Below are 22,971 nucleotides of genomic sequence, written 5' to 3'. Positions count from 1 at the left end.
AGCTAACACTTACAGTCATACACTGAATAGAACAGTAGCTAACACTTACAGTCATACACTGAATAGAACAGTAGCTAACACTTACAGTCATACACTGAATAGAACAGTAGTTAACACTTACAGTCATACACTGAATAGAACAGTAGCTAACACTTACAGTCATAATAACAACTGCATACCAGGTCATTTTAAAAGAGATTCTTTATTTAAAAATATAGACAATTGATTAACTTTGTTCATACCTTAATCAAACAAAGCAATGCCTGCATATACTGTATGTGATTTGAGAATAAAACTAGTTTGTCTTTAGTAAAATCACCTGTAACACTTCAATGTTAAAAAGTGCAGTCTAATATCATACAATCCAATACATGGCATTTCACTGTACTTGTGCACCTGACATTAAAAACTAGAAACTTGAGTGCCATCTATCTACAGTGGCAAGAAACAAATATGTGAACCCTTTGGAATAATCCGGATTTCTGCATAAATTGGTCGTACAATTAGATTTGAACTTCATCTCAGTCACAACAGACAAACACAGTCTGCTTAAACTAATAACACACAAATTACTGTATTTTTATTGTCTATATTGAATACATCATTTAAAAATTAACAGTGTAGGTTGGAAAAGTATGTGAACCCCTAGGCTAATGACTTCTCCAAAAGCTAATTGGAGTCAGGAGTCAGCTAAACTGGAGTCCAATCAATGAGATGAGATAGGAGATGTTGGTTAGAGCTGCCCTACCCTATAAAAAAAATGTGAGTTTGCTATTCACAAGAAGCATTGCCTGATGTGAACCATGCCTCGAACAAAAGAGATCTCAGAAGACCCAAGATTAAGAATTGTTGACTTGCATAAAGCTGGAAAGGGTTACAAAAGTATCCCTAAAAGCCTTGATGTTCATCAGTCCACAGTAAGACAAATTGTCTATAAATGAAGAAAGTTCAGCACTGTTTCTACTCTCCCTAAGAGAGGCCGTCCTGCAAAGATAACTGCAAGAGCACAGCGCAGAATGCTCAATGAGCTTAGGAAGAATCCTAGAGTGTCAGCTAAAGACAAATAAATCTCTGGAACATGCTAACATCTCTGTTGATGAGTCTATGATACGTAAAACACTAAACAAGAATGGTGTTCATGGGAGGACACCACAGAAAAAGCCACTGCTGTCCAAAAAAAACATTTCTGCACGTCTGAAGTTCGCAAAAGAGCATCTGGATGTTCCACAGCGCTACTGGCAAAATATTCTGTGGACAGATGAAACTAAAGTTGAGTAGTTTGGAAGGATCACACAACATTATGTGTGGAGAAATAAGGCACAGCACACTAACATCAAAACCTCATCCCAACTGTAAACTATGGTCAAGGGAGCATCATGGTTTGGAGCTGCTATGCTGCCTCAGGGCCTGGACAGCTCGCTATCATCGAGTTTATCAAGTTTATCAAGACATTTTGCAGGAGAATGTAAGGCTGTCTGACAATTGAAGCTCAACAGAAGTTAGGTGATGCAACAGGACAACAACTCAAAACAAAGAAGTAAATCAACAACAGAATGGCTTCCACAGAAGAAAATACACCTTCTGGAGTGGCCCAGTCAGAGTCCTGACCTCAACCCGATTGAGATGCTGTGGCATGACCTCAAGAGAGCGGTTCACACCAGACATCCCAAGAATATTGCTGAACTGAAACAGTTTTGTAAAGATGAATGGTCCAAAATTCCTCCTGACCGTTGTGCAGGTCTGATCCGCAACTACAGAAAGTGTTTGGTTGAGGTTATTACTGCCAAAGTAGGGTCAACCAGTACTAAAACCAAGGGTTCAGAAACTTTTCCCACCCTGCACTGTGAATGTTTACACGGTGTGTTCAATAAATACATGAAAATGTGTAATTGTTAGTGTGTTATTAGTTTAAGCAGACTGTGTTTGTGTATTGTTGTGACTTAAGATGAAGATCAGATCAAATTTTATGACCAATTTATGCAGAAGTCCAGGTAATTCCAAAGGGTTCACATACTTTTTCTTGCCACTCTATCCATCCCTAGTTTCCATGTTGTCTCCCAGAGATCAGTCAACCCTGCAGAGTGACAGGTGTGTCCTCTGACTAAGTGATCCTGAATAAGGGCAGCATGATGATGGGCCTTTAAGTAATGTCAATAACTCAGGGATAACACCTACAGAAGACCTGTCTGTGCCCTAACAGTACTGACACAACTATTACTGTACAGATATAAGAATCAATCACTTGTGGTAATCAAAAACCATGGCACAGAGACAACCTGGATGGGTGTGATTGAATAGTACAGTGAATATGGTACAGTGAGAAGAAATATGACAGATTGATACATACCTAACCTATTTTGTAAAACAAGAATATGTACATCAAGACAGTAGTAAAAGACAGCAAATCTACAGTAGTTTGATCTTCACGCCCAAGCAGCAACTTATCAAAGAACCATTCAAATATACAACATCCTCCTATGTAGTATTAATAACCATATACAAACCAATACAAAGACTTCAAATATGACATATAATGCTAATATCTTTTTGATATGTTTGTGGTTTATTAATGCAAGATAGAGACAGAAGGAATCTGTATAGCTTTTAGCTTCCCTATCTAAATATTAGCTTGAGTACTACTGCAACACTAGTAAATAATACATTTCACATTTACATTTTAGCCATCCTTATCCAGAGCGATTTACAGGAGAAATTATGGTTAAGTGTCTTGTTCAAGGGCACAGACAGATTTTTATCACGCTATCAGCTCAGGGGTTCGAAACAGCAACCTTTCAGTTACTGGCTACCTGTCGCCACCTAATACTCAGTAATATAGAACTGTAATACTATAGATGGGTGTTAAATCTGTATTACTCTAAACACAATATTTAACTCAATTCTTAGTGTGGTTCTCATACCTGTGTGTGACACATTACAAGTTTGCCTGTTTTACAAACAGCACTGTCTAAAACTGCTTTGTAACATACGATTCCTCACTCATTGGTTTGAATGTGCAACAAAAAACCTAAACAAAAACATATGAGAACAGTATAAGTTACAGCTGGCAATCAATAATCAGAATCACTGCCAAAGGGTTATATAATACATTATGACATATTGTGAAAGCATGGCAACACTTCCACCTAGTCTATCAGATCTGGACCAGGTGGAACAACTACCATATTGCTTACACTGTACCAATCCTATTCTCTCAGGACTACACAAGTGAGGTCAGGGACAAGGGGATGTGGTTGATCTTCTCTCTCTCCCCATTAGCACCTCCCCCATCTCTCTCTCTCCCTCCCCTAATTATCCTATACATATGATAAATAGTCTTGGTCCCTCTCGGTTTCTCTTTTGATTCGACATAGAGAAGAGAAACCTGTAAGGGTCCCCTACTTGGTCTATACAGTCTGCATCTCTCTCCCTCTACTGATCTCCATACATGGTCTATACAGTCTGCATCTCTCTCCCTCTACTGATCTCCATACATGGTCTATACAGTCTGCATCTCTCTCTCTCTACTGATCTCCATACATGGTCTATACAGTCTGCATCTCTCTCCCTCTACTGATCTCCATACTTGGTCTATACAGTCTGCATCTCTCTCCCTCTACTGATCTCCATACATGGTCTATACAGTCTGCATCTCTCTCCCTCTACTGATCTCCATACATGGTCTATACAGTCTGCATCTCTCTCCCTCTACTGATCTCCATACATGGTCTATACAGTCTGCATCTCTCTCCCTCTACTGATCTCCATACATGGTCTCCAGCTCCTCTGCAGTCCCTCCCAGGTCCATGTCTCTCAGCTTCTCCAGCAGATGGTACAGTAGAGGGCGTGCTAGCACCCCTCCCCCTCCCTGCGCACTTCCCTTAGCCCAGACCCTCAGCATCTGGTACTGGGCTTCCTTAGTGTCACGGGGGTGGTCATTCTCAGCCCTCTCTATCACTATGTCACTCACACCCAGCGAACGCACCAGCTCCTTCACATGGCGCGGGGGGACTTGATCCAACACCGAGTAGATCAACTCAGAGACTGTAGGGAGAGAGGAACAGAGAGAGGTGATAGGAGGGGAGAGAGATTAAAATAGAGTTCAATATACACTACATGGCCAAAAGTACGTGGACACCATAGACCAACATTGGCAGTAGAATGGCCCATACTGAAGAGCTCAGTGACTTTCAACGTGGCACCGCCATAGGATGCCACCTTTCTAACAAGTCAGTTCGTTAAATGTCTGCCCTGCTAGAGCTGACCCGGTCAACTGTAAGTGCTGACTTTGTGAAGTGGAAACGTCTTGGAGCAATAATGGCTCAGCCACACAAACTCACAGAATGGGACAACTGAGTGCTGAAGTGCGCAAAAATAGCCTGTCCTGCTTCATGAAATGGGTTTCCATGGCCGAGCAGCCGCATACAAGCCTAAGATTACCATGAGCAATGCCAAGCATCGGTTGGAGTGGTGCACACACATACCGCCCCAACAGATCCACAGATAATGCAATCTCTACTGCACTCAAAACTGCCCTTTCCCACCTGGACGAAAGGAACACCTATGTGAGAATGCTATTAATTGACTACAGCTCAGCGTTCAATACCATAGTGCCCTCAAAGCTCATGACTAAGCTACGGTTCCTGGGACTAAACACCTCCCTCTGCAACTGGATCCTGGACTTCCTGACGGGCCGCCCCCTAGGTGGTAAGGGTAGGTAACAACATTACTGCCACGCTGATCCTCAACACGGGGGCCCCTCAGGGGTGCGTGCTCAGTCCCTTCCTGTACTCCCTGTTCACTCATGACTGCATGGCCAGGCACGACTCCAACACCATCATCAAGTTTGCCAATGGCACACAGCGGTAGGCCTGATCACCAACAACGATGAGACTATAGGGAGGAGGTCAGAGACCTGGACGTGTGGTGCCAGGACAACAACCTCTCCCTCAACGTGATCAATACAAAGGAGATGATTGTGGACAATAGGAAAAGGAGGACCGAGCACGCCCCCATTCTCATCGATGGGGCTGTAGTGGAGCAGGTTGAGAGTTTCAAGTTCCTTGGTGTCCACATTACCAACAAACTATCATGGTCCAAACACACTAAGATAATCGTGAAGAGGGCACGACAAAACCTATTCCCCCTCAGGAGACTGAAAAGATTCGGCATGGGTCCTCAGATCCTCAAAAGGTTCTACAACTGCACCCCCGAGAGCATCCTTTTAGGCTGAGTTTCTGTACAGCACTTTGTGACATCAGCTGATGTAAGAAGGGCTTTATAAATAAATGTGATTGATTGATCCTGACGGGTTGCATCACTGCCTGGTATGGCAACTGCACGGCCTCAGACCGCAGCGCACTACAGAGGGTAGTGCATGCGGCACAGTACATCACTGGGGCCAAGCTTCCTGAAATCCAGGACCTCTATGCCAGGCGGTGTCAGAGGAAGGCTCTAAAAATGGTCAAAGACTCCAGCCACTCTAGTCATAGACCGTTCTCTCTGCTACCGCACAGCAAGCGGTACCGGAGTGCCAAGTCTAGGGCCAAAAGGCTTCTTAACAGCTTCTACCCCCAAGTCATAAGACTCCTGAACAGCTAATCAAAGGGCTACCCAGACACCTCTTTTACGCTGCAGCTACTGTCTGTTTATTATCTATGCATAGTCACTTTAACTCTACCTACTTGTACATATTGCTATTGTTATTTTACTGCTGCAGTTTAATTATTTGTTACTTTTACTTTTTATTAACACTTATTTTTCATAACTTCTTAAAGCATTGTTGTTAAAAGCCTTGTAAGTAAGCATTTCACTGTAAGGTGAAATGTCATCAGATATCAATCAACACCTCTTCCATCAATATGTAACAATTACTTTGCAGCTGAGCTGAAAAATATCACAGTAAATAGTAAAAAAGAAAAAAAAGAAAGTTAACGTAACCTGTTGTATTCGGCGCAAGTGACAAATAACATTTGATTTGATTTGTAAAGCTCACCGCCATTGGACTCTGGAGCAGTAGAGACGCGTTCTCTGGAGTCATGAATCACGCTTTACTATCTGGCAGTCCAACGGACAAATCTGGGTTTGGTGGATGCCAGGAAAACACTACCTGCCCGAATGCATAGTGCCAACTGTAAAGTTTGGTGGAGGAATAATGGTCTGGGGCTGTTTTTCATGGTTCTGGCTAGGCACCTTAGTTCCAGTGAAGGGAAATCTTAACTCTACAGCATACAATTACATTGTAGACGATTCTGTGCTTCCAACTTTGTGGCAACAGTTTGGGAAGGCCCTTTCCTGTTTCAGCATGACAATGCCCCCTTGCACAAAGCGAGGTCCTTACAGAAATGGTTTGTCGAGATCGGTGTGGAAGAACTTGACAGGTCTGCACAGAGCCCTGACCTCAACCCCATGGAACACCTTTGGGAGGAATTGGAATGCCGACTGTGAGCCAGGCCTAATCGCCCAACATCGGTGCCCGACCTCACTAATGCTCTTGTGGCTGAACAGAAGCAAGTTCCCGCAGCAATGTTTCAACATCTAGTGGAAAGCCTTTCCAGAAGAGTGGAGGCTGTTATACCAGCAAAGGGGGGACCAACTCCATATTAATGCCCATGATTTTGGAATGAGATGTTTGACAAGCAGGTGTCCACATACTTTCAAAAAACTTTGACATTCCAACACACACAAAGCTTGGTTTTTGTGAATTTTCAGAACATTTTGGGGAGTAAAAATGTATTTCCATTCAAGAAAACTTAACCCTAACCTTAACCCAACCATAACTCCTAGCCCTAACCTTTTAAATCCTCACCTTTTCAGAATTGTTCTTGTTGTCCTACCTTGTCAGAACATTCTGATGACTCGTCAGGACATTCTAGTCCGGATAAGATAGGTAAACATGTGCACCCACACACGTTCGCATGCACGCACGCACGCACATGCACACACACTTACTCTTGATCTCCTTGGGGACACAGTCCGGTAGCTTGCTGAGGGGCTCCTGTTCACACTCACACACTGGGCTACATGAAGGAATACTCTGGTTGAGAACGTTCTCTGGGTCCTCTTGGATCAGCCTCTACAATCACAGAAAATGGAAAACATCAGAATTCTACTATATAGAACTGCATCCGATCCCAGTACATACTAAACCCGGGGAGCACAGCACAATCAATAAAGGAAATCCTATTGGTTTCCTCCCATCACTATGGTGCAAACAGTCTATAATTGCTCTTGAGTGTTCAAAACAGTAGTTGAAATGGCATATATTTTTTCTCCAATAAAATCCTTTAAAGGTTTTTATCAGATTGGGTTTGTCCAGTCAGGTCAGAGGTGAAATATGACATGTCAGGAGTCAAAGGTGAGAGGTCAGAGATGTGTCTCACCCGAGTAGACTTCTCGGAGCCCTGAGAGGTGATCTCAGCAGAGAGAAAGGAGCTTGACCCCTTCGGTTTCCGTCGGACCACTAGTACGCCCATGATCCCCATCACCACCAGCAGCACCACACAAACACAGCCGAACGCAGCCAATAGGTAGGGAGACCAAACACCCCATCCAGTGTCTTCGGCTGGAAAGAGGGGCAGACATGCAGAGTGAGAGGATGAATACATGCTGCAGCCCTTACGGCAAATGTGAAACAGCCACTACAGAAATAGTCTAGTTCCAATATATTTAAGCATAACAACAAAAAAGTTTCAAAGTATCTTGTGACCCACCAAATAAACAAACTATGTTTCTAGGCAGAACCCAGCCACAAAGTATCAGAAACTCACGTTTGGGAGTGGGATCTGTGCCTGAAGCACACTCCTGCTGACAGTCAGCTGATCTACAACTGGAGAGAAGATACACAGAGGAAATTGTATGTTATTGAAGAGGAAGTGGCCCGTTTGTGAAGAGGAAATTATTAGTATTGAGTCATGTGAAGAACAGCTCTACAGAAGAACCATTCAGGCCATCCTGTTGCAGCATACCCCCCTCCGGAAAGACAGAACACTGAAAGAGACCGTTACCAGCACTTTATCAGTGGTCAGCACTGCCTAAGGTCTTGATGAGCAGTAGATTAGGGTGAATCAGGTGTGTTAGTGCTGGGCTGGAACTAAAGCCTGGACATGATGACCTTCTCCAATCTTACATAGCAACAGACTGTAGGTTTCCAGGACCAGGGTTGGTGTGACCACAAAACAGCTGACATGTCAAAATACTGGCAAAATACTTCTGTCTTTTTAACTCACCCATGGAAAGAAGTTGGTTGCACAACGTTGCAGACAGTTTCTATTAAACTTCCCATTTACAAACAGAATGTTCATAAAGCAGACAAACCCAAGAGTTTTAACAGACAAAAGAGTGTCAGCTTGTTCACAAGCCACTACTTACTTTTGGCATGGAAGACAGTTCCTGTTGTTTTTCTTGTTTCGGATGTCCTTACATTCACACACTGTATCCCTCTCTGGAGTACCTGTCAACAACAGTATGTACACTCAGTACAAGCACACAAACAAATAGTACAACAAAACAAAAAAAGGGTTGTCCTTATTATGTAATAACCATTATACTGTGTAATCCATAAGTAAATACCAGGTTGGGTGGAAGAACGTGAAACATTATGAACCACACTAGCAAGACAAACTCACAGGGTTGTGTTTCTCTCTCTCCAGGTCCACATGTCTTGCAACGAAGGCACTCCCGTGTTCCCGAGTTTATTCTATTTTTGTAGAAGCCTTCAATGCAGCGACACACTGTGTTCTGACTCTTCTTGCATGGCGACACCTCTTCCTCATTGTCTACAGGTGTATGGAACAACACAGCCAAGAAGAACAGAACAGAGAGAGAGTGCGGAGGGGGGCAGAGAGAGAAGACAGAAGACATTTGTTATCATATCATACCATACTGAGACCATCTATAGTGATGACATTTTTTTAAATGTATTTTGTAAATAATTGCATGTTATTGTAAATTGTAAGTTTATCTAAACAATTGTATAGTACCATCACAGCTTGTACAACGGAGGCAGTTCTTGGCGTAGTTACTCCTCTCTAGGTATGTCCTGCCCTCTTTACAGGGTTCACATTGGCTCTCTTCACCCTCTTTAGTGCAGTCCTCCTTCAACTTAAACCCTGGAGAACACAAGGCATACATACTCTAAGGTGGAGGGCGGTGGGGGGGAGGCAACACAAGCCAGCATATTTATTTACTGTAAAACCTGGTAATACAGAGCTAAAACTAGGTTAGAGAGTGACAAATATAGTAAACAGTATGTAAGGCCTATAGTATGACAGATGATTGAACGACTGACAGGTATACACAATAAGAGTATAATCTTGAAAGAAGGTTTTTGTTTAAAGCTGGAATCCTTAATTGGTGAAACTGCCACATCCATTTGGGATATTACAACAACAAAGAAGTTACTACAAACAACATTGTTTTCCCCCCCTCTGACACCTCTGCACAGGCTCACATCTCCCCCGCTGCACCGAGCGAGCCAATTGAAGCACACCTAGCATTCTCTTTCGCCTTCTGCAAAATGTGGTGATCCAGAAACAAGAGACCACTTGTGTGGCTGTTTTGTACGGTAATCTGGGAATATTTGGCCAATGAAACATTTCTGGTTCCTCTCAGCGGAAAAGAAAAGAGACTTTTAAAACAGGATTGAGTGAAGTAGCATCAAATATGTTGAATGAGCAACTAATGAGCATGGAGAGTTTGATGAAATGACCTTATATCTATTCAGTCTAATACAGCTGTTTACTTACTTTGTAGCTCTTTGTTAGACGCACGCGTTTTGTAAATACCGGTAGGTAACTGTCCTCTCCAAGTTTAGCTGGAATTTAGCCCCGAAAATATTTGAAAAATGTCTGAGTTACACGAGGAACGCACAATCCCTCCATCAGTGCTCAGACTGTCCGCAATATGCTGAGAGAGGCTGGACTGAGGGCTTGTAGGCCTGTTGTAAGGCAGGTCCTCACCAGACATCACCGGCAACAACGTCGCCTATGGGCAGAAACCCACCATCGCTGGACCATATAGGACTGGCAAAAAGTGCTCTTCACTGACGAGTCGCTGTTTTGTCTCACCAGGGGTGATGGTCGGATTTGCGTTTATCGTCGAAGGAATGAGTGTTACACCGAGCTCTGTACTCTGGAGCGGGATCGATTTGGAGGTGGAGGGTCCGTCATGGTCTGGGGCAGTGCGTTACAGCATCATCGAACTGAGCTTGTTGTCATTGCAGGGAATCTCAACGCTGTGCGTTACAGGGAAGACATCCTCCTCCCTCATGTGGTGCCCTTCCTGCAGGCTCATCCTGACATGACCCTCCATCATGACAATGCCACCAGCCATACTGCTCGTTCTACTCTTTCCTGCAAGACAGGAATGTCAGTGTTCTGCCATGGCCAGGATCTCAATCCCATTGAGCACGTCTGGGACCTGTTGGATCGGAGGGTGAGGGCTAGGGCCATTCCCCCCAGAAATGTCCGGGAACTTGCATGCGCCTTGGTGGAAGAGTGGGGTAACATCTCACAACAAGAACTGACAAATCTGGTGCAGTCCATGAGGAGATGCACTGCAGTACTTAATGCAGCTGGTGGCCACACCAGATACTGACTGTTACTTTTGATTTTGACCCCCCTTTGTTCAGGGACACATGATTCCATTTCTGTTAGTCACATGTCTGTGGAACTTGTTCAGTTTATGTCTCAGTTGTTGTTTCTTATGTTCATAGAAATTTCACACATGTTAAGTTTGCTGAAAATAAACGCAGTTGACAGTGAGAGGACGTTTATTTTTTTGCTGAGTTTTGTATATTGCCATAAGGGCAACATGACTGCAAGAGACAGGTTGGAATGTCAATTCTCATCAAATTAATATGAAGTCAATGAAATACGGGACAAATAATCATTTTTTCTAAATTAGTAGTGTTTTAATTTGTTGATAAAATAAGGGACATGATTATTTGGTTGTGGGACGTGAGAAAAAATGAGGGACTGTCCGGCACAATCCGGGACATATAGTTACCCTAGTTCTGGGGCGAACAATGGTACTGTTTCCCTTAATGCGGATTTGATCTTTAGCTCAATGCATAGTGTATGGAAAAGTATAAGTTACACCCACGTTACACTCGGGAATGGAAAGGCCCAGTTGTATAAATGCAGTGTAATATAGTACAGAAGGCCTACCTTCATGGCACTTTCGACAGCATGTCCCATTAGCATTGCGGTAATGACTCCCCTCAGGGCATTGAAACTCCTGGGTCCTAGGAGGTGGTGGTGCCGAGAGGGAGGGGTCTACTGACCAGCACTGCAACATTACATTACATTGTTGTTATAGAACAGATACAATCAAATACCAGTCATATGTAATTACTATTATATATTTCATAACTGATTGACAGGCTACTGTATAGGCCTATTCCTGAAATGATTGACTCATTTATTTACTGATTTAATAATGTATTAACACTGAATTGAATGGTGTGAATAATTGACAAATTTGATAGTTGATGGATTGGTGGGGGTTGATTGATGTATTGATGAGAAATAAGTACGACTAGATGGGGCATTATGTTATTGGTAGAGGACTAGGCATTATGCATCTGTTCATGTCATGTTAAAGTTTCTTACCAATACGAGCAGAGCGCAAACGTTCAGAATGCATTTTTCCTTCCATTTCCCTCTCAAGACGTCCATTCTTTCACACCCCTCTTCTCACTTAAAAGAACAACACCTGCAGAAAGGAGATATGGGGTAACACGTGTGACAAAACTCTCTTCATAATGCTTTCACACATTAGGCCTACTTGACTTTCCTTTTTTCTAGTGCAAAGAAAATGTTGTCAATATGAATCAGTATTAAGTTCAAAAATAACTTATTTACTACCATGTCAAGGCTATATAGATATGAACTTTGTATGGGAAAATAATTAACCTAGCCTAGGCATTTATTTTTATAGAACTTAACCTTTCGTTATCTAGGCAAGGCAGTTAAGAACAAATTCTTATTTACAATGACGGCCTACACCGTCGCTGGGCCAATTGTGCGCCGCACTATGGGACTCCCAATCACGGCCGGTTGTGATATCCTGGTTCGAATCCAGGTGTGTCTGACGTCTCTAGCACTGAGATACAGTGCCTTAGACCGCTGCGTCAGTCGGGAGCCCATTTAAATCGAGGTAAATTATTTTCCGGTTTTCCGGGACGTACGTTATAGCTAGGCTATGCATTTAATTTATACAAAGTTAATATCTAGTTCAAGAATACACTCCGCTAAAGCTACAATAACAACCGAGAAAACGTATTTTGTTTCGATTTCACTGTAGCGTACGCCCACTGTTTTTAGCCGCAGAAGTCCGATATTATCAATCTTTTTTCCCAAAACTACAGGCGGAGAGTTACCGTCACTTACCTTTATCAAAACCGCTCCTACATGGCAAATGGCAATGCAGTCGAGTCTCCAAAATTAAAATCAATTTTTTTGTAAAAGTTTAAGAAATACATTCAAATCTCCCAAGAGACGCCAGGGTGTTATGTCGCGAGTTCTAAAGAGGGGGCGGACTCAAACGGGAAAATGGACACGTCATGCTTCGTAAGTCATTGCTTCACCGCACCCAGGCTTCAAGGAAGTCTGAATTGCAGGGCATGATACACGTTACACCATAGGTAGTAGGATAAAGACTTATGTTACGCGATTGAGCAATAGCAAACTGTGCGCCTATGGGTCACAAGATACAGTTCCCAAGTGTATACAAAAACAACAATTGAAACACCTGCACGGTGCCAGGGGAGTTGTTTCTAAATCGGGATGTAGCATAATGCTAAAAATGCCTATTGCCTATTGGAGCAACAGGTGAGAGGGGGGTATGTTGGGCGATTTTTTTTTAAATACATTCAGCATCACTACGTCAAGGCAAATTTAGTATATCCAAAGATATCTACGTATATTTCAGGAAGTTGTGTATCCCTGGAAATAATCAGAATGCATGTAAACATAACCCTTTTGAAAACAGCTTGTCTCTTGGCTCAATTTACCTCGGGTGTGGAGTAAATTGAGTATGGGGACAGGGTAGCCTAAGCATAGGGAAACATTTCTAACTACATTTTAAAACATTTACGTGTAACCTCATATCCCAGCGATAATACATTGTATTACACCGGGAAAGAAAATACCGATTGTGTCCAAGAGGGGCACAAACTCAATCGAGGAAGGCATTAAACTTGACTAATCACTCAAATGCGAGGCGTCTTCAAAATACTATTCATATTATGCATAAAACGGACTAAATGTAATCATCATTTGTATGGGGTGTGTTGATTAGCCGTTGGCTCAACTGTCCCCTCGCCAAATCAGAATCACCGTTATTCGCCGTTAAGTACATTTTTACACATACTCAGAATTTTACTTGGTGATATGGTGCTGCTAGTGATGGACAACATTTAGAGACAGAATACAGACAGCAGAGTTTCAACAAAGTTTACATACATTATATGTACACAATAATAATGGTACAATTTACCCCAAAGAAACTGTGGGTTAACTGGGTGCAAGGGTGCACGTTCATGCTTGGTTTAGGACCTCATATTGTAGCTTATAGAGACCCCAACTGATGTATAAAACTAGTGGAGGCTGCTGAGGGGAGGACGGCTCATAATAATGGCTGGAACGGCGCGAATGGAATGAAAAAAGGAAACCATGTGTTTGATGTAGTTGATACCATTCCACTGATACCAGTCCAGCTGTTACCACGAGCCCGTCCTGCCCAATTAAGGTGCGAACTATATACTTTAAAACTAGCCTATAACTGGCACCATGAAACCTATATCACAATAAATGTATTTTACTTTATGAAAATCTGTTTTTTGGACATAACTTGCTTGCAGCTTTTTCCATGTGTTTTTTTCCTTCACAGACTCTATGAAATAATGACCTCTTCCTAAATATTTGTTCACATGATTCATTTTGTGTTTCCTATAAACAACTAACCCTTTGGCTCAATTTACCCACTCTCCCATATATATATATCTAGATTATAAATCTGCCTTAACTTTCTGTTACCTGTGTTTATCTGATTGCTCAGCAGTGCAGTAAGAAGTACTTCCTTTCTTCAAAACCTACTTCCTTTCTTCAGAACCCACTTCGCTCTCAAAGCTTCACAGCTCTCACCAGACTTATCCATTTATTTATCACTCAAGGGGGATTATACTAATTAATACAAATTTTGATCCAATTGTGCAAACAGATCCGCAAGGAAAATTGATTATTTTAAATATGTTATTGGACCAAAAACAGATATGGCTAATTAATCTATATGGGCCAAATAATGATGATCCACACTTTTTTGAAAATACAAGCATGGAAAGAATCTATTATTATGGTGGGAGAGTATAATACAGTTTTAAGTACCAGAATGGATTGTAAAGGAAATCACTCTACAAACTACGTGGACATTGGAAATTGAATCAAAGCCTATTAGATGACAATTTGTTCTTAACTAAGACAATACAACATAGGTACATCAGATTCCCTTATTGTATGGGACACTTTCAAATGTACTTTTAGAGGCCATTCAATACAATACTCACCATTAAAACAAAATCAGTTTAGGTCAAAAGAGATAGAGGAAGTACCAGTGCAGGTAAATGGTAATGGAAACTGTACTATAGAGGCACAAAATAGGTTAGAGGAAAAACAAAAATAATTGGAGGTACTTATTCAAGAACGGTCAAGTGTAATGTATTACAAAAAATAAAGCGAATTGGATGGAAAATTGTGAAAAATGCACAAAATATTTCTTGAATCTTCAACATAGAAATTCTACCAACTTTTTTTTACAGAAACTCGTTACAAATGATGGAGTTATCCATGATTCACCAATTATATTCTGAAAGAGGAAGCTAAATATTTAAATGATTTGTTTTCTTTTAAGTCTCCTCCATTTCCACTGAAGGATGTTAGCTGGAAGGATTTCTTTCCTAATAATAATGTAAAATTAACAAATTTACAGAAAGACCCGTGTGAAGGCCAACTTACAGAAGAATAACATTTTGAGGCAATAAAATCTTTTCAGTCTGGAAAAACACCAGGGCTTGACGGTATACCAGTAGATGTATATCAGACCTTTTTTGATGTACTCAAAGATCCATTATTAGCATGTTTTAATTACTCTTACACAAATGGTAGACTTTCAGGTACTCAACAAGAAGGTCTGATTTCATTACTACTAAAACAGGACCCAGGTGGTAAGTATAAAGATCCAGTCCATTTAAAAAACTGGAGGCCTCTAACACTTCAATGTTACGATGCGAAAATCCTGGCGAAATGCATAGCACATAGGATAAAAAAAGGTTTTACCAGATATTGTTCATCCTGCGCAGACAGGTTTTTTACATGGACGATATATTGGAGATAATATACGACAATTACTTGAAACAATTGAACATTATGAAACATCAAAGATACCAGGCCTGGTCTTCATAGCAGATTTTGAAAAGGCGTTTGATAAAGTACGACTAGAATGTATATATAAATGCCTGGATTACTTTAATTTCTGTGAATCTCTTATACAATGGGTTACAGTTATGTACAGCAACACCAGATGTAAAATAGTAAAATGGGATGATAGTGAAGTAGACATACTTGGTATTCACATCTCAAAAAACATAAATTAATTTACCACAATTAATTTCAATAGAAAGTTAACAAAAATAAATAAGATTCTGCAACCATAGAGGTAAATACTTTTAAAACTTTTTTGAGAGGCTCATCCTTTGTTCAAAAATTGCCCTTTTGCCTTTATACAGATTACTTCTCATTTCCGACTAATTGAAAATGACATTTTGTTTAAAGTATCACCCTTTCTTAAACAAGCCATACAAAGCTGGTTACAATTTCAGTTTTATCCTCCAGAAAAGATAGAACAAATATTACAACAAATGTTATGGTTCAACTCAAATATACTGATGAATAAAAACACATTCTTTATGGAAATGTTTAAAATTGGTATTATATTTATTAATGGTATTATGAATAGAAACTGAGGAGTTGTCACATGCAGCTATCGAAAATATATGGGAATGTCTGCTCAATCCAAACTTACAACCAACTGATTGCAGCACTACCACAAAAATGGAGGCGGCAAGTGGAAAAGGGAGAAGGAAGGGAACTTGTTTGCCTGCCATATATTAAAGACACAAATTGGCTGAAAGGAACTGGCATAAATAGAAAAATATACCAGTTTCATCTGAGGACAAAAATTTGACAGCTGCAGGTTGCAAAATAAATGGGAGGAGCTTTTCGATGTTCCAATTCCATGGCAATGGTTTATGAACTGGTACAAAAAACTACACTTGATTCAACACTTAAAGTTTTTCAGTTCAAATTATTATATAAAATTCTTGCCACTGACAGAATGCTATATATATGGGGCATACAACAATCTCAGCTCTGTAGATTTTGCTGCGAAGAGACAGAATCAATAGATAATTTATTCTGGTATTGCCCCTATGTAGCTTATTTCTGGTCACAGCTTCAGGACTGGTTAAAAAATCACAACATGCACTTAAAATTAACCTTACAAATAGCAGTGTTGGGCGATTTGGAAAGCCATAGTCAGTCAATAAATAATATTATAATACTCATAGAAAAGGTTTTCGTCTTTAGCTCACAATCTGTGGATAATATACGATTAGAAAGGTTAAAACATGTTGTTAAACATCACAGCACAATTGAAAAATACATGGCACATGGAAACCAAACGAGGGTGGTCTATGGTGATAAGTGGGATGTGCTGAGAGTGGCTGAGGGGTGGGATTAAAGAGTTTATGTTTGGTTATGTATTATTGTTATGTGACTGCTTTATAGAAAAGTACCATGTATGTAAAATGTATATGTAAAATGTATGTATATGTAGCAAAAAAGCTGGGGAAAAAATTTGGATATTTGTCCTTCGAAGGGGGGGGGGGTAGTAGAGGGGTAAAAAAAATACAAATAAAAAACGAAATGTACCCTTCAGCCAATGGTAAACATATAATAAGAAAAAATGCTGTAGGAACATTAATAAGAATCAGTCATTTGTTTTTTTGGTTGGCAACTGTTTATTGTTTCTGCAGACTCTGAGGCTCAGCCCAGTCATTTCTGTTTGTTACAGTAATATGTGTACGCTGTATGAGTAGTGAATGCTCAGAGGTTGAGACAAAGGGAGATGTGTAGAGGGTCGTCCCTGCCGCTGCTCCCTGGGCTGTAACAGTTTACCCAGGGTCATGTGATGTGGCTTGGCTTCTGTGAAAATCCAGGTTGAGCTGAGAAGGAGCAGACCACAGTCAATGAAACCACGTGACCTCTGACTGAGAGAGATATGGTTGAAACACACACACACCACACAGGCACAGACACATTCATCCGACATACGCACACGCACGCACGCACGCACACACACACACTAAACATGATAGGCAAAATATGACATTCAGTTAACCCACAAGAGTCAATGTAGCTCAAAAACCTGTTGTGTACATGTCCGTAAAGAATGTCAATGTCATTTCTCTCAGTCTGATCTGAGTATGTTTGACTGGACGGTGAATTTAAATAAGAACGGCTGCTGCTTACAGTGAAGAAAATGACTGGTCCTCAGATGAGTGTAATGTAGTCCTATTCACTCTGAAGTTACCTTGTCATCAAAGCAACAGAGCAAGAGAGAGAGAGGCAGACGACATAAGAGAGTCTTAAAGATTGTTTTGGAACCTAATATCACCGTTTTTGATGAAAAAACGAGAGACAGACAAACGGCAGTGGAAAGAAAGGGGGAGGAAGATGGGCAAGTTTAGGGTTTTAAGCGGCACAGTGGTTCAGAGTGAACTAGGGGGGTCGTCATAGAGAGAAAGAGAGATAGGAGTCTTTTGAAATGGCAGTTTCCCTTATGACTCATCTTTTGAATAATACTCTGACACACTGTGATCCCCAGTTCAGTCACACAGTCAGAGGGTCCAGAGTCACATCTATCTCATTCTCTCATCCTCTCTGAGACACGGTAAGTCAGACTCTACACTTCCCTACTGAAATAAGTTTTGTTCAAGTATGTCGTTAGAGTCCTGGGCTTGCTTGATGTATGTATCTATAATGGTATACAGTTGGACGTGTTTATGTCATCGGTTTTGTTACCACTTTGTTTTTCACTGTCAGCATGTAGGCATTTTGTCTGGAGTCTGTATCATGTTTTCTACTTTAGGTGTTTCTCATGTCCTTGAAACTGTCTCTTATAGCTACTGTTGGGGCCTACGATAATGTCCTGCCATTGCAAAGCTTTATCTCTTGATAATATATTGTTGGATGATATCTTTATGAATGCAGTATACACTGAGTGTACAAAACATTAGGAACACCTGCTCATTCCATGACATAGACTGACCAGGTGAATCCAGGTGAAGCTCTGATTCCTTTTTGATGTCACCTGTTAAATCCACTTCAATCAGTGTAGATGAAGAGGAGACAGGTTACAGAACGATTTTTAAGCCTTGAGACATTGTGTATGTGTGCCTTTCAGAGGGTGAATGGGCCAGACTAAAGATTGAAGTGCCTTTACGGTAGTAGGTGCCAGGTGCACCGGTTTGAGTGTGTCAAGAACTACAACGCTGCTGGGTTTTTCACACTCAACAGTTTCCCGTGTGTATCAAGAATGGTCCACCACCCAAAGGACATCCAGCAAACTTGACAACTGTGGAAAGCATTGGAGTCAACATGGGCCAGAATCCCTGTGAAACGCTTTCGACACCTTGTAGAGTCCATGCCCCGACGAATTGAGGCTGTTCTGAGGGCAAAAGTGGATGCAACTCAATATTAGGGAACTGTTCCTAATGTTTTGTACACTCAGTGTATGTCAATGTTCTGAAGTTCATGTAAAATATGTTAAATATTGACTGTCTTCCTCTTTTTCTCTTCATTCCTCTCAGATGCATCTCTTCTGGTGGATCACCCACATCTTTCTATCCCTCCCTTCTCTCCTCTCTCTTGTCCAATCCCTCCCTTCTCTCCTCTCTCTTGTCCAATCCCTCACGTGCGACAAGGAGACACAGTATGCTTGGCCACTGTCTGTAAGCCAATGGTGCTGCAACAAGTGTCCACCAGGTAAGCCATTTGAGAAATACTTTTATCAGGTGTGTGTGTGCACGTATAATTTAATGTGTTACCCTTTACAGGTCAGCATATGGTGAGACGCTGCACCGGTCAGAACAGCCCTACCCAGTGTGCTGACTGCACCAGCGGCTACTACTCAGACAGCTACAACTTCGACAGTAGCTGCAAATCCTGCGATGGCTGCAGCATGAGTGGTGAGTGTGTGTGGGTGTCTACACATTTTCAGCAACCTATGATTGGCACTGATGCTTGTCTTGTTGTCTGTCTAAAACTGTTACTCACCTGTTTTTCTAAGTCATAGTTATGAAGGACTTTACAGATGAAAACACATAGCCTGCTAGGGATTTCCCCCTTCACTGTACCATGGTGGGACACAGTCAGAGAGAGAGGGGGAAGGGGAGGGGGGCACTGAGAAACACTGACTCACCCACCCAGGAGTAGAGGAGGGTTGGGAGGCCTGCAGGGCAGAAGGGATGGCATGTCTACCAAGTAATGTCAAGGATATCAGTGGTGATGGGGGGGACAGTGGGAGGGGTTAGTGGTAGACAGATATCATCTCACCAGTGGAAATAACCTTTTACTTTAGAGATAAACATTGGAAAGTGCAGCTGACAGAACATTTTCATTACATGTTGTCATCGAGTGTAGTGGGGGACAAAAATAGAGATTAACTATTTTTAAACAGAGGGTAAAGACAGAGGTGAGAGAGGTTTGAGAGTAGCCACAGACTCGGTGAACACATTTTACCTGTCATTCACTCTAGTCAAGTGTGTGTGTGTGTGTGTGTGTGTGTGTGTGTGTGTGTGTGTGTGTGTGTGTGTGTGTGTGTGTGTGTGTGTGTGTGTGTGTGTGTGTGTGTGTGTGTGTGTGTGTGTGTGTGTGTGTGTGTGTGTGTGTGTGTGTGTGTGAGTGAGAAAGAGAAGGGTGGGGTCAGACGGTAATATACACTTCAGTTCGTTGTGAGTCAAAAGCTGATTCAACAAGGTCCTATGAGTCATTTTGAAGATGAGTTATTTCATCATATTCAGGCATAATTTCAGATTGTGTTTGACAACGTGACAAAAACACTGTCAAAGTCAGTATACATGAAGGCACACAGACAAATAGACCACCTATGACTTGTGTTCCATTACAGAGCTGCAGTATGTATCTCGCTGTTCCACCAAGCAGAATGATGTGTGCAGCTGTAAACCAGGCTACCGCTGCAGAGGCAGTGGCACCTGTCTGGACTGTGAGGAGATCCCCAGCCCGAACACACCCAAACTCATACCGACACCTCCCATCATGCCAGCTACAGTGTCAAACCACTCGGTGCCTGGTATCTCTAATCATAGACTTAAACCTGTCACCAAACCTGCTACTGGGCCCAACACAAAACCAAACCAAGGTAAACTACAATACAATGGATACAAATGATGAAAATGGCCTGAAAGTGTTCAAAGTGACATGTAAAAATGCCGGTGTTCATGTGTTTTATGGCCCTGACCTCTCTCTCCACTCCTCCCTCTCTCTCTCATACACACACAAACAGATGATAGCAAGTGGCTCCCAGTGTGTGTGTCTGCAGTGTGTGTGTGTCTACTGCTCACCTGCCTTGTTGCCATCTCAAAGCTCAAACCTGTTCTGCGATGGATTGGTTCAACAAACAGTAAGTCCACGTCACTGTTGATCTGTCCTGTAGTTCTATTGAACACAATACATATGCACGCACATTTGACCTAACCCTCATCTTATTGGTCCATCAGGCTTCTGGTCTCCCAAAAAGACTACTCCAGCGAATCAGAGCACAGCGGAAGAGGAAGTGCCCATGCCGATCCAGGAAGTGTGTGGAAAGCCAGAGCTGCTACTGGACGTATGATGGAGGAAGTGGGTGTCGAAGGAGAGGATGAGAACTCACAAGCGAGCTGGGAGACCCAGGAGACAAACAGACTACCTCACATTCCCATTGATGTGAAACTAACCTGAAGGCTAGACAGGCTGCTGTATTGTTTTAATGCAGTGGCTTCTGTTCTAGGCCTTTCAGAGAGGACAAGAAAATAGGACAAAAAGACACTTTGAAGTATGAAGACACAGGCTAAAGATGAGAGGGAGTCTGTGACCGAGAAAGACCAGAGAGTGAGATTGAGAAACGAAGAGTGAACAAGAGACACACACACACACACACACACACACACACACACACACACACACACACACACACACACACACACACACACACACACACACACACACACACACACACACACACACAATCATTTGTGTGCTGAATACATGTACTGTACAAGTTTATGTTGAAGATGTTTTACACCTTCATTACAATTATGCTTTTTGCTGTATCTATGCTTTATGCCCGTGTTTACTCTTACATAGTAGTGGCTGTTTAAAACATACAGTGCTGTATTTTAAATAAAGAACAGAATCACAAATGTTACAGGCCTACTGTAATGTCATACAATCGCCCCATCACCTGTATTCATTGAAAAATTATATTTAATATTTTGATTTTAATTTGTGCAAAAACAGTTCAAGGTGCCACATGAACACAGAAAAAAACAGTTTGCAGCAGTTGAGACTGAAAGCTTATTATACAGTTCAATAAAAGGAGAGCAAGTGGATGTGTACATGACCAGCATAGTGAGATGTCTAGCTCTATCTAGGTCTAGGACTGGAAATAATGGCAATTCTAGGGTTTTGGGACAGGAAATAATGGCCATTCTAGAGTTTTGGGACAGAAAATAATGGCAATTCTACAGTTTTGGGACAGGAAATAATGGCCATTCTAGAGTTTTGGGACAGGAAATAATGGCAATTCTAGAGTTTTGGGACAGGAAATAATGGCCATCCTAGAGTTTTGGGACAGGAAATAATGGCCATTCTAGAGTTTTGGGATTCACCGGTGTTCTTCTGAGAGTAAGGGCTCCATTCAATCTGTATCTCAGAAGTTCAGCTTTACAGCCTGATAGAAATGTAAAGGCAATGTTCTCGCGTCAGTGGAGACTGCATCCACGTTAAACACTGCATATGTCGGCTCAATCAAAATGACCTTTACATTTCTATCAAGCAATCTGTAACGCTTCAGTGATACAGACTGAATAGACCCCCAGGTAGATGTTGTCCCTTACCACTGATCCAGGGTCAGACCAGTCTTAATCCTCCTTATGATTAACATTAGGATGTAGGGTTGGCTAAACTGATCCTAGAAGGGAAGCTTTCACTTGGAGCGTCCTCTGTCCTCAATCTCCCTCCCCTCAATGCACCTCCTCTTTAGAAACATGACTGTCCTTCCCTTGTTCCTGTGAAGGGAAGAATATACAGTCCATCTCTCCATCCCTTTCCTCCTGGGATAGATGGATGTTAGGGGAGGATGTGGGGTGGGTCGGACATACTTCCTCATCCCGCTCTTTCTGCCCTCTCTCTTCCGTCCCTCCACCCATACCAGTGAACTGGTTCAGTAAACTGAAGATGACTGTTCCAGCATTGTGGACATGGACTGGGCCTGAGAGAGACACAGAGAGAAAGTGATATTAGATTCTATATTCATCATCAGCCTTACTCACTATGGATCTTGAAACTAATCAACTTCCCATGCTAATCCCCCATGGACTTCAAAGCATCATCTCTGCAAAACTCCAAGTTAAACGACTGACGTGCATCTATAGGAAAAACCACAAGAGTAACTCAACCATATTTAGATTTCTTTTTAAATCAAGATCTTGGGGTCAAAATAATTCTTTGTATGTATCCATAGTACCCATATTTGCTGCTGTAAAAGGTGGTGGATCCACTGTCTGGTGCTTAATTCTGGGCTGTGTCTCTCTGGCACAGTGTTGATGAGTTGGCTCTTTGGTCTTGTTAGGCGACG

General features: G+C 41.8%; 3 protein-coding genes across 7 annotated transcripts in view; 1 reads left to right on the top strand and 2 right to left on the bottom strand.

Annotated features, from left to right (window-relative positions):
• Positions 1–22,971, bottom strand: part of LOC120048605 (cell adhesion molecule 4-like) — a 752,359-nt gene that overhangs the window by 493,620 nt on the left and 235,768 nt on the right. The gene's annotated exons all lie outside the window — the stretch shown is intronic.
• Positions 1,680–12,551, bottom strand: LOC120048603 (tumor necrosis factor receptor superfamily member 1A-like). 2 transcript variants are annotated; one of them, XM_038994701.1, is made up of 11 exons: positions 12,390–12,551; positions 11,610–11,712; positions 11,166–11,286; positions 8,979–9,107; positions 8,625–8,774; positions 8,368–8,449; positions 7,767–7,825; positions 7,380–7,561; positions 6,949–7,072; positions 3,760–4,041; positions 1,680–3,713 (listed from the first exon to the last, which is right to left on the bottom strand). In XM_038994701.1, the coding sequence occupies exons 2-11, from the start codon at positions 11,673–11,675 to the stop codon at positions 3,706–3,708; spliced, it is 1,203 nt and encodes a 400-aa protein (XP_038850629.1). In that variant the 5' UTR covers positions 11,676–11,712; positions 12,390–12,551; the 3' UTR covers positions 1,680–3,705. The 2 variants fall into 2 exon arrangements, with proteins under 2 accessions (XP_038850629.1, XP_038850628.1); XM_038994700.1 differs by having other exon boundaries at positions 1,680–4,041; positions 12,390–12,550.
• Positions 12,093–21,556, top strand: LOC120048610 (tumor necrosis factor receptor superfamily member 6-like). Of its 4 annotated transcripts, none has more exons than XM_038994712.1 (7): positions 12,093–12,156; positions 17,941–18,006; positions 18,926–19,100; positions 19,172–19,303; positions 20,245–20,496; positions 20,641–20,757; positions 20,855–21,556. In XM_038994712.1, the coding sequence occupies exons 3-7, from the start codon at positions 18,926–18,928 to the stop codon at positions 20,965–20,967; spliced, it is 789 nt and encodes a 262-aa protein (XP_038850640.1). In that variant the 5' UTR covers positions 12,093–12,156; positions 17,941–18,006; the 3' UTR covers positions 20,968–21,556. The 4 variants fall into 4 exon arrangements, with proteins under 4 accessions (XP_038850640.1, XP_038850638.1, XP_038850641.1 ...); XM_038994710.1 differs by lacking the exon at positions 12,093–12,156 and adding an exon at positions 12,249–12,830; XM_038994713.1 differs by lacking the exons at positions 12,093–12,156; positions 17,941–18,006 and adding an exon at positions 12,255–12,830 and having other exon boundaries at positions 20,855–21,555.

This window comes from Salvelinus namaycush, chromosome 5 (genome assembly GCF_016432855.1).
Source record: "Salvelinus namaycush isolate Seneca chromosome 5, SaNama_1.0, whole genome shotgun sequence".
Classification (NCBI taxonomy): domain Eukaryota; kingdom Metazoa; phylum Chordata; class Actinopteri; order Salmoniformes; family Salmonidae; genus Salvelinus; species Salvelinus namaycush.
This window is presented reverse-complemented; position numbering and strand designations above follow the sequence as displayed.

Bases quoted from the DNA above. Each gene is read 5' to 3' on its own strand.
- LOC120048603 (XM_038994701.1), bottom strand. From the start codon at position 11,675: ATGGACGTCTTGAGAGGGAAATGGAAGGAAAAATGCATTCTGAACGTT. The intron at 11,287-11,609 runs GTAAGAAACTTT...GTAATGTTGCAG, and splicing joins TTTGCGCTCTGCTCGTATTG to TGCTGGTCAGTAGACCCCTC. The intron at 4,042-6,948 runs GTAAGTGTGTGT...CTCTCCCTACAG, and splicing joins TGTCCCCAAGGAGATCAAGA to TCTCTGAGTTGATCTACTCG.
- LOC120048610 (XM_038994712.1), top strand. From the start codon at position 18,926: ATGCATCTCTTCTGGTGGATCACCCACATCTTTCTATCCCTCCCTTCT. The intron at 19,101-19,171 runs GTAAGCCATTTG...TACCCTTTACAG, and splicing joins CTGCAACAAGTGTCCACCAG to GTCAGCATATGGTGAGACGC. The intron at 20,758-20,854 runs GTAAGTCCACGT...TTGGTCCATCAG, and splicing joins ATGGATTGGTTCAACAAACA to GCTTCTGGTCTCCCAAAAAG.